Raw genomic sequence first — 18,296 nt, 5'->3', positions numbered from 1 at the left:
TATATTATATAATTCATTATTTTCATTATATCTTAACAAGTCAGTTCGTGACTATTATTTTCATAATTAAATAAATCATTAACTTTCTTCAATAATTTCAGTAAGTTTATTTCGATACTATTATTCCCATAATTCTGTTCGTTATGATTAGACTGCATCTGTTTATAAAGATTTTTATGAAGACAAAGTGGCTGGCAAAAGCATCTAAGCACTTGCAGAATCTTCTTTCGAACGAATTTTATGTTATACAGTATACCTTGAAATCTATCATGCTGATATTGGTAAAAGTGAAAACCAATCGTGAAGACCAATTGTCGCAAGCATGTACTTCGTAAAGCTTTTAACAAGCCACAAGATTTTCTGGCACCATCTTCAGCATTAATCACTTGTATGTTTCAGACTTGCAAATTGACGAGTTGAAATACAGTCAAGAGACTTGAGAGTTGCATACTAATTTTTGCCAGGAGTATGTTTCCAATAAATGTTTTGTGATTTCTATAGGCATTCTGAGGTTTGTTTCAGATTTTACTCATATAGTCACGGACAGTCGGTTTTCACTATAGCGTCATGAAAATTTAAGAAGTCTCGTATGACACACATGACACGTTCGTAAGAATTTCTGAAGTATTAGGTTGTCCGGAAAGTGTCTTTCTTTTGTCCGGAAAGTGTCTGCAAACGTGTTTTTTACAACAGTGTATCTTCATACAAACGTGAAACAAAGTCTGTAAAATGTCACGGTGTTTAACAAAACAAATAAAACAAAATGGATCGTACGTAATTCGACAAAATAATATAAAAGAAAAAACATCGTGCGTCTATTATTTTCTCATAAAACGAAAGAAACTTTTCGGACAACCTAATATAACTTGATACAACGCGTTTGCGATACATCAACACGACGCGTCGTGATCAACAATTTATTAAGTATACCATTAAACTTAATAAATTACAGGGACAATAATTATTGCCGTGAATATGTTCGAGCGACCATACTTTCCAAAAGCAAGTTTCGCGATTTCAATGGCAACTCCGCAACTTTTCTCCGTAACTTTATCTCAACCATTTCTTTTCGAGCAGTTTCCGTGGTCTCGGCTTCGAAGGACGCACACTTCAAGCTTTTCCGCGAGATACGCGTGAAAACGCAACCGTCGCGTCTTTCGTCGAGCGGAACATTCGAGCTTTAATTTTCCGGTGTAAGCTTCATCCTAAGCTCGTTTTATGCACGAGCCTGGGTTCTTGCGCGAGTAACATCACCGCGGCTTAACCAGACCGGAAATTACACGTTCTGATCGTTCAGATGTAGACTACGTAGCAAACTTCAGGCGAGTGTTGGCGAAAAATCGAAGTTTCTGATAACTAAATGTAGAAATCGAGAGAAAAATTGGAAATGTTCAATCACGCGTGTATTTCCAAACAGCATTGTAGAAAGAATCGTCTCCTATGGTGAGGATTTTTTAATATTGACGTAAAGCATTGAACAAAATAAAACATCAAATTATTCGTAAGCTCTGTTTGTTATTAAAAATAGTTTCAGATATATTAGGTCGCCCGAAAAGTTTCATTCGTTTTATAAGGAAACAATGGATGCACAACATTTTCCGTTTTATATTATTTTATCGAATTACGTGTGATCCATTTTGTTTTATCAAAATAAAGATCACAGCGTTCGACAGATTAGGTTTAATATTTGTATAAAGATGCATCGTTGTAAAAGACTGGTCTGTAAAAGAAAGACACTTTTCGGACAACTTAACAGTATGTGAGTTGTTTACTTCTTATTGATGCACGATGGTTTCCTTGATTTTTTAAACTGAATTTGTAATATTTCATTCTGTTTCTGAACGTTTGAACACGACTCTATTTTTGCTATGGAATATATTTCAATAATTACGGAGATCATCTTCGAATAATGTTGCGACAGTTTAAATCAATAATTTAATTCATCTCGAATATTAGTACATATTTCTCTATGTTTAAGCAATTAATAGCTCAAATGCGAACACGACAGGAAAGTACGTAGAATTGCAGCTGCAAAATCATTATCAGTTTTCGCAGCTGTATTTTCCATGTGCAAACACGGTGGATATCTGTAACAAGTCTTGTAACAGGCGAATCGTATGAATATATTAGATAAAATTTTAATTAAAATTTTTAATTTTCATGCACCACCTCGTCACCCGGTTAATAGCTTAGACCAGGGTCAATTTGAACTTTGACACCATAATTAATTGTCTGATATTTAAATATTCTGCGTGTAAGATGATGAGCCATTTATAGATAAATATAAGTGTTTTATTAATAATTTTTCGAAGTTCATGTAGTTCAAATTCGCCTAAATCTCTGATGAAAATTAATCTGCATAAAGATACATCGACTTGCTTATCTTTTATAATCCTACTGCTATTTTAGGATTTGCGTATCTTAGCTTCACTTTTATTTCAACAAACAAATAGACTCTATGATATCCTTGGAAAATCTTTATGTTTAATATTGAAACGGTAAATCGGTAATTTTTTACCGGTAAATATTTTTCTCAAACTTTTTATAAATAGAAAAATACGTGCTGTGTTGAAAGTAAACGAAAAGATACAGCGGAGTTGACCTTAAAATACAAGCGTTCGTTAGTTTCGCGAGTGACGAAACGTTCATTTATTGCAAATAATACCTACATTTGATTATTTTATCGTCAAAATAATAATATGTTAAACTACTGGCTATAAATAACTAAATCAACTAAATAAAACCAAGTTAAACGAATATTTAGAAATATCGAGCAAGTAATATGTAATGATATGTAATCGTATTCTAAGCTTAATATTCTACTAACAATTTAACAACTCTATAATAATATAATACACACGTTTCTGTTCCACTTGTCAACACTTTATCAATTACGAAAAATCATTCTACGCCTATATCAAACGACCAAAAATTTCTCCAACTTCATCGGCAATTCTTCTCTGATCTCTAACGGAACGAAGATAATTCCGATTCGAAGCGACGTTTGACATTCTAATCAAAATTCCGATACTCGTTAAAGAAACGAGCTTCAATCCCAAAATCTATCGTTTCCTGGGGAAATGGAATCCAATCTTTTCAGTAGCCGCAACATGCACCGCGTTACCTTCCGATCGAAGTTCATGGCGATCGCAATATATTTCGCCCACTGTGTCCGATTGCACGACTTCCAACCACTATTTTCTCGTGTATCCGTGCAACGCGTTTCTCTGTTTGGTACGTTTCAATTGAAGCTGGGCAAGTAGCCCAGAGCCCATCCATACCATACTGTTGGTTAAAATCGTTGTCTTTGGTGCTTGAAAACGTGCTGTATGTGGCGAACCAGGTCATTTACGGTAGCACGATTTCCAACGAGCAAAGAGAGAAACATCGATGCACCTGTTACGATCCGATCACAAGCAGCCACGAACCGAGGAAAATTAATACCCCGCAAAAGTAATATTATCGTTGTTTACCGAATATGAATAATGTTCGATGTCGGTATAAAATGCGATGAAACCTTAAAAATATAGTATAAGAATTTGTTGTACCTCTCTGTCAAATCAACTGCAATATAATATTTAATATATTTATCAATCAGATATTTATCACGTCCATTTCTAAATATTTCTCCAAATTTATGAGATTCCTGATCGTCTGGAATAATATCATTTTTGTGATGTTTCGTCAAAATGAAGCTTCATTACATGATAACGAATAGATTAATATACCGATATATACAGGGTGGTTGGTAACTGGTGGTACAAGCGGAAAGGGGGTAATTCTACGCGAAAAAAGAAGTCGAAAATAAAAATTTCTTTTTTTTAATTTTTTTTTTTAATTTTTCCATCGAGACAACGATCTACAGTGAGATCCGTTATAACGTACCGCACGCGTACCGAGCGAAAACTCGAAGTCGATTTTCTCAAAAACAAAGCTTCAAACGAAAAATTCTTATTCTATATTTTCGACTTCTTTTTTCGCGTAGAATCACCCCCTTTCCGCCTTGTACCACCAGTTACCAACCACCCTGTATATGTCGGGTTCTGTGTAACGAATCTTCATTTGGATCAGACATTGTTGTTACGCAATAGAGAAGATATTTACCAGTACAAATATGATTATTACCGAATTTGACAAGTAACCGTGGTAATTAGATACTCGAAATGCATCGACATCTGGTAATCATCTTGCCCGAAGAATAGGGTCTGTGTGTGGCGAGCTACGAGACAGAAACCGTTGGAATGTTTACTATTTCTTTTTAAGGAGAGCTATAGAATTACTCTATGCCTCTATTAGGTAAAAACGTTCATCCCATGAATGCAGCTAGGTTTAGTTGTCACTTCGAGCCCAAGCTTATTATCACAAATTTCGGACAATCGTAATCGAGTTAAATCATAAAGACTAAAGTATTGGGGATTTTCTCAAGAATTCCAAAGGGAAGGCCCCGGTGTCCTTTCATCTCCGACATGTATATTGATATTTCTAGTCATAGAAGACAAAAATCTAGTAACCACACTATTTGGTTGATCGAATAAACATTTGCTATGATGCGTATCTTGTTCGAGAAATTTTCTGTAGTTACAAAAATCACCGACCCCAGTTAATTATTAATTACTAAATAGATTGTAAGATTGACGAGTGTAAATATGGAAAAATGTACGAGGATAAAATATCCAAAGTAATGTACATATCGTTACATTTAGAAAATAAAGCATGTTTCCATTCGAGTTTTGTTTCATCAGATGTACGAGTAGAAATATGAATTTACATGAACATTTGCAGGATGTATCCTCGTTTCGTTTGTATTCAGTGCCCCAAGAGTAACCGCTGACGCTTTTAATATGTACAAATTATCTGAAAAAAGGTCTGAATTAAATGTCGCTGCAGGTCAAAACAAATAATGAATTGTAAGTAATCACGATGACAATGAAATATTCTATAAAGAGCAGCATATTTTTTCTAGAATATCTCGGTGGTACTGTACGTTATTAATGTATGTATACTAACTATATCGTAGCAGAATAAATCAACAAACAAAGAGGATTTATTTTCGAAGAAGAAGCTGCACGATTATATTCTCATTACATCCATCTGTCTCATCTACTTTACGAAGTTGCGTGTGTGTTTCAGGATTCCGAGTAAACAATTGATTACGCGTTCCATGCTCGTGATTGATATTTATTGATCTAGTCGCTACTCGACTGCATTCGAACGCATTATTAATTCAACGTCCGACGAACGGATTTAACTGAAATAAAAACTCTTCGTGTACTCGAGATCCGATTGTGCGTGTGTCGATAAATCCCCGTAGCACGTTCGTCGTATAATCTACCAATGTGAAAAACGGCCAAACTTTTCGCCTGGCGAGAGTTATTAGCGTTTTCATCAACACGCGCCAAAGCGTTGGTCGATTTAATTCTCAACCATCGACGATCGAATGAATAAGCGTCGCGTAACAAACGTCCAGTCATTTTCAACTCTCGATGACTCTCTCATACTTCGCGCGATTAATTTGAAACGCTTTGAAATGTTCCGCTTTGGGAACTATTTTTTACGATTGAACTGCTCTTGCCAGATAGCCGATTAATTCTACTTCGCTAGGTAGGTCATTCGTAAAGTACTAGATATCGAGTCGAGTGAAATATTTATTTCGTAACTTTGTCGATCCATACAATATCGCGTTAACACCGTGAATACACAGAGATATGCAGATTACTCGACGCACAGTTTTCCTTATAAATTTGCAAATGAGAAATTTCGCGATTTCCAATTGTGTCAACAGCCAGGGTCAGTGAAAATGCTGATTCACTTATTATATACGCTTCATTTGTATTCCATTTATTATTTGCAACGTTTTATTCGTATAAATAGACCGTGAATGATTTGGAGAATTCATATTTTCAACGGAGAAATCTAAATAGAAAGTTGGTTCAGATATTTTTTAAATATATCGCAACGAGTACTTTACTCTGGGTATTTTGTATATTATTGCATGTTGCGAAGCACACGAGCAATTTAAATGTACACATTTTGGAATATTACATTTCCTATAAATACACACGTAAACGTTCATTGCGTTCTTATAAATATACAGGGTGGTAGGTAACTGGTGGTACAAGCGGAAAGGGGGTGATTCTACGCGAAAAAAGAAGTCGAAAATATAGAATAAAAATTTTTCGTTCGAGGCTTTGTTTTCGAGAAAATCGACTTTGAATTTTCGCTCGGTACGCGTGCACTTTATCACGTCTCGTTATAACGGATCTCGCTGTAGATCGTTGTCTCGATGGAAAAATTAAAAAAGATTTTTATTCTATATTTTTGACTTCTTCTTTCGCGTAGAATCATCCCCTTTCCACGTTTGTACCACTAGCTACCAACCACCCTGTATATCCTTAAGGATGTTATTAATATTGAATTTTACTTGATTTAGAAATTACAGATATACATAACACGTATAATATAAATAATATAACGTTCACTACTATCCGCGATTTTAGATATCGTTTCGTCACAGCAAACCGAAAATTTCGCGTTGGCTGCAAGATTTATTTTAAAGTTCCTTCCGCTTTTTGCGGCCGCGTTCTACGCGGCAGATATTAGAACTGCTCGTTAATTATATCTCTGCTTCGCTTCTGGTAATTAAATTTGGAGAAATGCGATGTAATTTCATCGCGTCTCAACGTGGTCGCGAGCCAAGTTAATGTCGCGATAGTTTTGTTTCGTATGCAGATCGTGCGACCTCGAGATCGCAAGGGAAGCGAAAATTCACGCAATTGCAATTTATTTTATCGTTTCGCGTTTAATTGGAGTTAATGGCGTTTTGTATTATGCATCGAACAGATTCGTTCTATCGATCGTCCAGTATTCGGACAATTCGATAAATAGAATTCGATGGGTGCTTTTAATGAAATTTTTGGACCTATCATAACTCAATTATAGTCCAGAATTAGTAGATCTACGAATATTTGAATATATGTATTATTATATCACGTGTTTTTCATGTTTGAAGATGAGAAAAATGTAAATATAGTTTTGTTGATTTTCCAACTTTTATAACATTCGATGCCTGAAAACAAGTAGTTTATCGTCAAAGGCTTGATAGATACGAAGATATAAGGCTTTGTAGGTAGGTGATAAATCTATAATTAATGTTATTAACATTACACACAAGATAGACATTAAAATACGCGATACAAGATTTTACAAGAAAAGGGTACCCGGTTTGAAAAGTTATTTGTGTCAAGTAGTAGATTTTAAAGGCGTCTAAATCTTGATTTCGTACATTTAAATATCAAAAATAAATCCTATTATAGTCTCTTCGCTAACGAAACGTTGGCTTGCGTATTGATAAATCTGTGACTTTAGATACGTTTGAAAATCAGAAACTCAATGAAATATGAATTATTAGGTCGTTTGAAAAGTTTCTTTCGTTTTATAAGGAAATAATACACGCGCAATGTTTTCTCTTTCATATTAGTTTATTGAATTGTGCACGAACATAATAATAGGAATAGAACGAAATGGATCATACCTAATCCAATAAAATAATATAAAACAGAAATTGTTGTTCATCTATCATCACTTTATGAAACGAAAGAAACATTTCGGACAACCTAATATTTCCGAAAATGTTCTACGATAAGTCGTTGTCGTTATATCTATTCCTTTTGTTGTTACCCTAATTTTATTCTTCAATTTTTAGTTGGTTTTAATAAAAATACTTGAGTATTTTCTATTGTAAAAATCGTTCTGCTAATCCGTAAGGATTGGTATTCGATGTTATGAATAAACGTCCTACCTAACTTACCCGTTTTCGATAATTGAATTTGACTGCGTTTCGTTTGAAGCTCAGCAGAAGATCAGAGGTATTCCAGCTCAATTTACTTCAGCATCTTACAAATGCGATTCGCGAAGTGCCAACTATTCTAATTATTCTGACCAATAGAATGCGGCCTAATTTAATTACAATTTGTCAAGCTACCGATTCACATAATTCTAGTCTATATCTTTATTCATATCAGATAAATATATCGAGTTAATATCAAAATTTATTACGTAAAATTTCATGATTTCTTCATAGACGTTTATTTGGTATTTTCTATTGGGGAAATTATTATGTAAATAAAATACCTTCTTAACTTTGTTCCTGAATACAGTTTATATCGTAAAGACCGCAAAGTAATTCCGTTTCCTCGAATTAGCGATTAAATCTTAATCATACGAATCATTGAATAATCTGTGCAGACCGAAGCATACCTTCTAAAATTCTTCATATTATAATATCGGTTATTTACATTTTATCATATATTTTACATTTACTATTTGTATATTAATAATTTGATATTATAATTGGGAAATGAAAATATATACGACCTAGATGTCCATAATTCCTCTCAAAATTAGCATTAAACAAATTGGAAACAATTAATTTTAACTAATTATCAAAACTAACGATTCCGCTGAAATCGCTCAACTTCGTCACTCAATTCCCGATGAAGTTAGTTATGTCGTGACTAATTAGCTAGCAATTAATAACGGAATCATAACACAGTTTACGAACTTCGATCTAATAGCGAATAACACCAAACACGCAGGTATCAAAAACGTCGATAATGCTCTACGAAGATAGCGATATCAAATAGCCGGCAAAATTCAGCAATGCAGAAATAGAGATAATTTTGATAATTGCCTGTTACCAAGTTATAATAATTTCAAATTTCTAATTAGCCCATAAGCGATGGACCCAAAATGGGGTGTATGAAATCCTAGCAACTGCTATTTTAATCCCAAACAATTTGTGAGATTACCGTTGTGAAACGCAGTTCGATTAACTGTATAACCTAACGACTATACAGCAATGTGTATAACTCACAATATTATCTTTTGCAAATTTTTATATTCTTCTGTCTATATAGTAAAACGACCAGCATATGTTACATATCAAATCACAGGTTGATTTTAAAGGCAAAATTGACAATGTTTACTTACTTTGCAAGCAGTCGGCGTTTAGCAGGTCCTTGCACTTTTCGTGGCACTTGACACCGCATTCGGTACACCGCACCCCCTGTCGTGCGATACCCCAGAGGAGACCCTCGCACTCGTAGCAATAGGTCGGCGATGTGGCCGTCCAGGTGACGAATTTGTGCGGCGTCGTCGAAGAGATCGGGTAGATCATCGCTTGCAGCGTTTTCTTGTACACGTGCATCTTCTGCGGATGCAGCAGTGTTGCACAATCAAGTTAGAAATCAGCGTATCGAAGGTTCGTGGCAAGGGGTGTATTGGACAGTCTGTATTTGCAGGGATCATTCCAACGACTCCGACTCTGCTACTCGTTAACCGAATCGATAGTTCCTTCTGAGGTAACGAGGAACGTTTAACGTTTATTAAACTGTTTAGGCGAACATTTTTACGAGATACGAACAAGCTTTTATTATTCTTTTCTTTCAACATTGGTATCGAATCAAACACAGTTAGCTCCTACTTGGAAAAAGATGTTTGTAGAATTTTAATCATTTTTGTAAAAGTTATAGAAGTTTAATATGTAAGATTTATATGGACGTTAGGATTATTTTTTTGTTGGAATTGTCTTCCTTGGAAATTTTCTTTCTCAAAAAAATGGTAGCAAATATAAGTCTTTTTCCGAAAAGTTCTATTGCTTTCATAAACATATATTTACTGCCATAAAAGATCTAATATTCTAATATTCTAATATTCTCTATCCCTCTGAAAACACTATGTAATTTGTAAATATACAGGACTATTTACGAAACACTACACCAAACCAATCAAACGCACAGAAAAAAGTATACTTTTCGCAGATTGCAAACCGAGGTTATTCTCATCTATTTGTTCATCTAATAGCTATTCATCTAATCGTTCCTCGTTCCTTCGTGAAAGCCAAACCAACCGATTGTTCCGCTCGTTTGCAGTTCAAATTCTGGAGAAGCTTGAGGAATTCGTAACTATTCTATTCGTTCGAGCAGAGAGTCAAAGTGTTAGCATTCGCGTGTGACCAATCAACGAAGAGCGCAGACACGGTTACAAAACGATCGAAGAATCCAATCTTTCTTGCTTCATCGTTCTGGAAATCACGAAACTGAAGAAGAGTCTCCAACGATCTCTACAAACTTCGAACCTTTCTGCAACCATTTGAAACCGTGTTTGTCTTCCTCTACTACCTCAATCATCCTATTGTTCCTATCGTTCCTATCGTCAACTCACCTCATGAAACTCTTGCTTTAGTCTCATGCAAGATCAAAGGTACTCACTTTCTATATGTGTACATGTCACGCTGTCATTCATACAAACGACACGCTAGCGCTCGTACATAATTACGCGCACAATCATAACGTGCCAGAGGGAGTTGGTGCCTGGCGAGACCTAATTACATACGCAATCCTGTGTACACAGATTAAACAAAGGACAGAGGCTGGAATCCCTGAAGGTTGCGGTGGTTGGGCTGTTTAATCAGGTATACGAGATTCGCAAGGATTTCCATTCAATATACAATGCCTGCTTATGCACGCTATCGCCGGTATAGTCCTTCCGAATCTCCTCTCTAACCAGGGGGCTAACGTTGCGTGGCGCAAGCCATTGATTGGGTTGGTTACTCTTTAAACTGTTGCACGCGTGTGTCTGCGCTTGCCAACCGCTTACGCTGCCTGTGCAGATCACGTATCTGTATTTATACGTGTACGTATGTACGTATACCGTACACACGTACACGGTAGGAATACGAAGAGAAGAGAAATAAGTTTGATTTACTTTTTCGAAATTTGTAAAGTTGTTTGTTCGTTCATTGAGATTTTTAGGATCGAATATTTTTTACGCGTTAAAATTAAAAATCTAACCGATCCTACTGCGAAGGTTGCTTGATCCGAGGAGCGAGAATATGCAAAACACGTATGTACATTCGCTTACGAAAGTTGATATGGCATAATGCATTTACATTGCTAAATTTTATTGGTTTTAAAGTTATGAAATTTATGTACACTGTTTTCAAAGTCTTCGTGCAGTTTCTCCTATATATTAAGTTACTTTGACATTATTTTATCAATAGTAATATTAACAGCATATGGTATTTACAAGACGAACAAAGACGAAGCACCTCCACTTGAAAAGTACATAGAAAATTATCTGAAAAAATTAAATATCTCCCGATTCTACTCTTGTTTCTAACAAACTTTTACCAATACAAACATCATCAACAGCTACCATACTTAACACTCGAGACTCGCGTAATTCTCTTCTCCTCAAAAATCTTTTCCTTCGTTCGTGCCATTTTCAATTTCAAATCAAGACGAGTCATCGAATGAAGAATCGAAGCTCTGACACTGGTAAAACATCGTGTTACAAAGAACGTGTGCTACATCATCAAAGAGAATAGATTAGTCAGCAAAAAAAAAAACTGAGTCTAGATTTTGTACTTTTCAATCTATTTTCATATTTGACGTACACAGGTAGCGCATTGGTTGGTGAAATCGGCGCAGTCGAGTTTATAAGTGGACGCTACAAGGAATCTCGGGTTACTGTATCTATTTCTTTCGTGTCTCCGGAAATAAACAGGCGCGAGGTGTCGTCGATTTGCGAGACCCCTTCGTCCCCGTTCTCCTCTTCTTCGATTTTTATCTTTCTCTCGTATCGACACTTGGAGAGGACCTCCTGTCGGATGATCGACGAATGGAACATTATTGGGACATTTTCCTTCAGAGAAAAACAATACTTTTCCTATCGATTCGATGAAGTATTCCTTGCACCGATTTGCTCGGCTTTTTTCAACAGTCTCGAAGACTTCGAGAGAAAGAGCGACAGATTGAAAAAGAGAAAGAGAGGGTGAGCACGTTTTCTAGATGTTGTACTATTGGAACGCTCTGCAAGGGATGTAAAAGCATCGATCCGCTAAAAAGCACTATAAGGGTAACGTCGTGAGTTCAGGATGTTCCCCACTTTTCTATGTTCAATTTTTGCTTCGGATGGCAGACAATGTCGAACAGTTTTGAGCTTTCCACGCTCGTGTAAAATCTCGTGTCAAAATACGATAAGACACCTGCGGAATTTTCACGTAAAGACTTACGTCGCTTGAATTTTAATGTTGAATTTATAGCAGCGCACGTTGATAATTGTAATATGCAATGCTTCTATGTCGAGCGAATGCTTTCACAAAAGCTTGAAGTTGGAATTATGATCGACATATTATATCGTATACTCTAAATATAAATGTCCCGTTTCTTAGAACGAAATACTATAAAAATGGCAAGCTTTGATCTTACGAATTATTTAAAATTTTTATTACAGAAACATAGAGTCTCACAATTTGCCATTGCGATTATTTCTAATGTAAAATCTGCCTTTAGGAAATATCTTGAGCTTTTGTATATTTAATGAAGCTTATATAAATAGCACATAAAGAGCTGTATAAATTCGCAGAGAAATTTCAGGCCGTTTCTCTGGCCAAGATTCGTTAACAGTAGGACATTGTTGAGAAATTGACAGCCGTGAGATTTCCACGCCGTTATGTCTTACGTTTTCTCACTAAACGTAGACTAGTCGATTCTGTTTGGCAATGTGACGAACACGGGGAACATCCGACACCCATGAACAGGGATCGGAGTATCCTAGCTCTATCCTAATTATACTCGGTTTACATGACCATTGTAGCATCTCATATCCGCGAGTAACCTACACGTGACCCATATACATACATACATCGCGATTGTACCGCACGTTTCGATCGCTACTGGCGCTCACGTTTGGCAATGCTCGCGACGAGTGTGTACAAATACAAATTATTATGCAGATATGCGTATTTGAAACGTTCACCCTAGCCGCTAAAGAGAGAAAGAGAAAGAAAGGAAGAAAGAAAGAAAAGAAGAAAGAAAGAAAGAAAGAAAGAAAGAAAGAAAGAAAGTGAGAGAGAGAGAGAGAGAGAGAGAGAGAGAGCACGACTCGTCTAGGTTTGCTACGAACGTTGCTTTCCTCAGTATCACAGAACATGTTTTTCCAAAGAAATAGAAAGAGACAGAACAGAGAGATAGAGATAGAGAAGATGAAGAAGAAGAAAAAGAAGCAAGGCAAAGAAAGAGACAGTGATAGAAGAAAGAGAAAGAATGAAAGAAAAAGAGACAGACAGGTTGGGTCACACTTACGTGAAAGAAAATAGCGCGGAAATGAGGATAAAATGCAGCACAGTTCATGTGAAAAGAAAACAAATTATCAGAGGTTATAGTTCAGCTGCACGGGCGAGCCATCGCTGGATAACGCTCGTGGATGTATGTATTTATCTTGATTATCTTAAATTTTACAATGACGCGTATCTTACTATCTAATATATCATTCTAACTAAACGTAATAGTGAATTTTTCGCGTTTTATCATCCCTGTGGAAACGCTGGATGTTTCCAATCGTCGCGCAGAATGAAATTGCCGCGCCTTGACGCCACGTCAATATGGCACGACTTTGAGCGAGCTGGATCCTTGGTTAATGCCAACTTGATCGCGTCGACGTCGGCGCTTCCCTCAACGCGAACCTTTCTTTTAAAATATCGTCGCCCGATAAAACGTCTCGCGATCTGCTACTTTTTTTTCCTTTATCTTTTTCCTACCTTTTTTCTTCCTACAATCGTTCGTCGAGATTGAAATGTCATTCTGCTTGAAATTAGTTTCTTGCTGTGACGTAGCTCGTTTAAACGATCGGACGTTTGATTATTTTTCAGGCTGATGAAAATACGAAGGTGTTCCTTTTTTTACAGTAGATTGTAAAACCAACAGTAAAAGTGAATTTTTGCTCAAGTCATCGCTTCCAGGGACTTTGATACTTGTATCGATAAATTTAATCAACCGAATAACACGTGTCTCTAATGAATCCTCTGTAAAAATTTTGTCTCTATTACTATGTTAACTTTACTCGTTATCTGTATCAAAATGATCGATAAAACAACGCGGCGACGACAAGAAATGCCTCTTGAAAGTTTCATTGTCTTAAGTAATCAATTTTTCGTATCTTCAGTAGCCTGAAAAATAGCAAAATTTGGACAGATTGATTCTTAATGCGTGGAAAATATCACTGTTGTTTAGTTGAGGTTGCAGAAAAAATACTTGTCTTCTGGCGAACTTAAATCCAATATTAGCCAAGTTTGAGATGGCGGACACGAATCTCGTATACGTGTACGGTAAATATAGTTTGCTTTCAAGGCGTACGAATTACGATCACTTTGAAAATTTCCTTTCGAAATGAAGAAACTTGCCTGTTAGCGATTGGAATTTCAAAATAACTTGCAAGATTCGCGTGTTTCGTACTTCGTTGCAAATTTCATAAAATACTTGATCTGACATATAGATCTTGAGAATTTTGGAATTTCTCAATTTCCAATATCGAACTAAATAAAGACAAATGCAAACAAAATTTCATCGATAATTTTACTTTTTAATTCGTCCTTGTCCTCGATATCATTAACTATCTCTTCCTAATCTTTCGAGATATGTAATTTTCCTCGAAGCTTTTTAATTCTAACGTAAGCTCAATTTCACTTTACCTGAGAACCCATTATTCGTTAATTTATTTATCTGCAAGAAAATATACTCTGCCACCATCGCAAACATTTCCAACAACCTCTACAATCTCCTCAGACTTTAAGAAACAATCTGCACGTTTAAACAGACCGTACTCTGCACTTATTCGGTATCTTCGCGGTATCTGGTCGTCACGACCTTCGATAAAACATCGCGGTTGTCTATCTTTCTCACGCGATCTTCCAATCAATGCTGATGGAACCTCGATGTTTTACGACACTTGGTGAAATCGAGACGGTCGTGTTTCATCGCGTTCCGCACAGCTATCTCACGAACATCCATGCGAAAATTGACTATCAAGATTCCTCTAACGAGCTTCGTTCGCGGATATTAAAATTCTCGACCGGAGGAAACGTCTCTTTAATTTCAATTCACTTCCTCATCTCTTGACGTTTTCGCGCGGAAAACGCTCTTCACCCTCGTTCTAACACAGATCTAAACATCTCAGGAACGCGAAACGTCGATTCTTTGGATTTTCTATCTCGATCGCGATACTAATCGATGTTTCATCCCGATAATAGCTTTTCTTTATGTGTACCGCGGTGAAAAACGTTCGATTATGGTGTTGTCATATTAATATTCCTACATTCGATCTTAAAATTTTGAACATTAAATTCATTGAAAAATTTGACGTTTCATTTTAAACGTTCGATTTAAATATCAAATAAGGTTCTCGTTGTCTTTAATTTTGTCGGTAAATTGGTTGAAGAGGGCGCGCGATCGTTTTTCACGCGAGCAATGAGAAATTATCCGTCGCTGTATAGCGATTGCAGATTGTTGACGAATCGTTAAATAGGCAACGCGAAAGATGACGATGATGCCTGAAAGGAGAGTGGTTAAAGGACGAATTCTTACCAGCTCCTCGTCGTTTAACGTGGCTCTGGGCACCGCCGACGTCAGACCCGCCGCGTTCCTCTTGGTCGCCGCCATTGTCTGAGAAAAGATAGAAATTAATGTTCATCTGATTTGAGAACAATATCTTCCGGTTTTTTTCTTTTCTATTGTGTAGACAGAGATAAAGAACAGGAAGAGGGTAATTGAATGGTGAAATATGACGAAGTGGAAAGAAGATAACGAAAAGAACTATGAGAACGAACGAGAAGAGAAATCGGTGAAAAACTGAATAAATCGAAGACTCGCAAAATGTACGAATCATCGGAAAGACAGAAAAATTTTACAATGATAGTATTACAAAAATATATATATATATATCAGTTTTATTACGAATGGATTTTATTCGGAAACAATTGCGAAGTTATTGAAAAAAGAGAAGGTAACGACAAATTGACGAAATAAATGATGAAAACGTGACGCTGAAAATTACATTTTAACATAGATCATTCGGTTGATATTCAAAAACGTAGAACATAAATTTCACGCGTTGAAAAATGTCGCGTATAAGAAACTGCGATTTCGAGTAAAGAAAAAGATTTATGAAGGATGTATCATGCCAAATATATTTGTGACATTTGCGTTGTTATTTACAAATGTTATTTACAGTCACGATAAGATGTGTTTTATTTACATTGGCTTATTTCGAAGCCGTGCTCCGAGCATTTTATCGTGGCCAGAGAACAAACTTCTTGATCCTTTATCTAACAATATTACATTACATTAAGAATAAACATTATTGCTCAAAGGTAAGGTCCGTTTGGAAAATTAATAAAGCAAGACAAAGACATTTCAAGTATAACAAGATCAAATATAAAGAAGAACGATATGAAAAGATTCGCTATACCGGAACAAACCAGCTGATTCTAAAATTGATTCATAAAAACGTCCGATACGCTCTAATTAAAAATAATAAATATTTATGCAATTGAAAGAGCTAATATTTAACGTTCGCTATATTTGCAAAACAAACTTGATACATCGGCACAAATATTTGTAACAGGATCGAGAAGCTCTCTGTTTGAAAACGAATTTGCAATCGTTATTAAAAAAAAAAAAAAAAAAAAATAAAGAAATACGAAAAGAGAAAAAAAAGACACGTATTATCGTTCGTAAAAGACACAGAGAAAAAGTAGCTGAATGAAATCGGTGCTAGAAATGAAATACCAAAACCGAGATAAAGAAAAGTATCTAAAATTAACGAAACAGAGATGGAGGAAGTGAAAGGAAGTAAGAAAGGGCAAGATCAAACAATGCAGAGAAAAGAAAAAAAGTAAAAAAAAAAGAAAAAAAACATAATGAGATGTAATGCGATAAAATAAACGACGAATGAAAAGACGAATATAATATGTAAGAAGATAATAAAACAAAAATGAATAAAATAGAGCAATGAAAAGAGATATAAATGAGTGTAGGGGTGATAGTGAGAGGCAGAGCGAGATAGAGCTGGTGAATCTCTACGGAGAGAATCTAATCCAATTAGTTTATGACGTCTGGTTGGTGTGGCGCGTGGTAGGATTTGCGGTTGGCTAGATTTCAATTAAGATATTGTCCACGGGGCCCCGTGCTCATTGCATGCGCTACTGTCTTGTCTCCGTGGATAGACGACTAATACGGAGCGTCTAATTTCGCGCGTCACCTACATTCGCTGTCGACTCTATTGGCTTTTCTACTCTCTCAAAAGCGTGTTCGTGGTGTGTATATATATATATATATTTACAAGCGTTCACGCACGGTGCACCGTGGCTTCGTCTACGTTTTCACCTTTCTTCGTACGTGTACGTACTACACACATGACGAATTGTACACGTTCGATGGAAATTATGTGCGTTCGCCACAATCCTCTTATCGTATACAGGATCTCCTTACTTCGACTAGCATATTTCTCCAAATATTTGTAGTATTGCACATATTTGTCTATTTGGACATATCCTTTGCAATTGTCCATTTACTTTTTCCTACCTTTCTTTTCTTTTTTCTTTACATTTTACAGGATGTACGACAAACCGTCCTTTGCTGTCCCTTTCTCGCTTTTTAAACCAAAAGACACATCGTTTGGAAGAAAGTGAAAATCAGAGAGAAAGGAAGAGCAGGAGGAATGACACGTAGGTTAGTTTATCTGCTAACGTAATCGCGATACGGCCTTCAGAACGTCAAATCTAGAGTTACTCGTCTAACTATGCTATACAAACGTGTCGTATTCTGTACCTACTAACTATCGTATATTTCGTCTACTCGTTCATGCGCATCATCGTGATCAACATTCTTACGCATGCGGGTACACTCAGAAGATTGAAGTACCAAATAAGATCACGATCGAATGCCTGTAATACATCTCGAATGACTAAATCCTTCCATTTTGTCTTCGCATTATTTCTTCTTCACGCAATAACGATACTGAATCAAAGGAATAAAAAAGAAATCATGGAAACATCGTAGCTGTAAAACTTGGAAGCATTACGAAAATTGGAAAAATTTAGTCTTCCGAGTGTGATCACAGTCAGGGATCGATTCAAGTAACGCGACAGCAGAACAGATCGGAATACGGAGGCGACAATTAGCAAAAATGTGGCGAACGATCAAAAATTGGTCGCGAGCAACATTTCCTTTCAAGTACAGGAAGCACGTTGGTCGCTTCCCTCAATTACCGGCATATCTCGTTTTTCGTACAGCAACGAGATGGTTGGGTGAACGTCGCGTCGGTCCCCGGATAATTATATCGTGACACGCGAGACCAGCCCGCAAGCTCGTAACGTTATTTAAAAAAGAAAAAAAAAAAGAAAAATCCTTCGGTTATATATAGAAAATCCCTGGGTAGTGGCGAGTTACGAAGTAATT

At 36.3% G+C, this 18,296-nt stretch overlaps 1 protein-coding gene across 9 annotated transcripts in view; it reads right to left on the bottom strand.

The window, feature by feature from the left end:
- LOC100744677 overlaps positions 1 to 18,296 on the bottom strand; it is a 126,354-nt gene that overhangs the window by 62,400 nt on the left and 45,658 nt on the right. For 8 of the 9 annotated variants that reach the window (XM_033318645.1, XM_012380705.3, XM_033318646.1 and 5 more), the window contains 2 exons: positions 15,423 to 15,500; positions 8,989 to 9,208 (listed from right to left, as the gene is read on the bottom strand). In XM_033318645.1, the coding sequence (XP_033174536.1) occupies positions 8,989 to 9,208; positions 15,423 to 15,500 (298 nt within the window). The remainder of the gene's footprint in view (positions 1 to 8,988; positions 9,209 to 15,422; positions 15,501 to 18,296) is intronic. The other variant, XM_033318647.1, reaches the window with a different exon arrangement.

The sequence above is a fragment of the Bombus impatiens genome, unplaced genomic scaffold (assembly GCF_000188095.3).
Source record: "Bombus impatiens unplaced genomic scaffold, BIMP_2.2 scf_0106, whole genome shotgun sequence".
In the NCBI taxonomy this organism is placed as follows: Eukaryota; Metazoa; Arthropoda; class Insecta; order Hymenoptera; family Apidae; genus Bombus; species Bombus impatiens.
The sequence above is the reverse complement of the archived record's forward strand: the minus strand, read 5'-3'. Positions and strand labels throughout refer to the sequence as shown.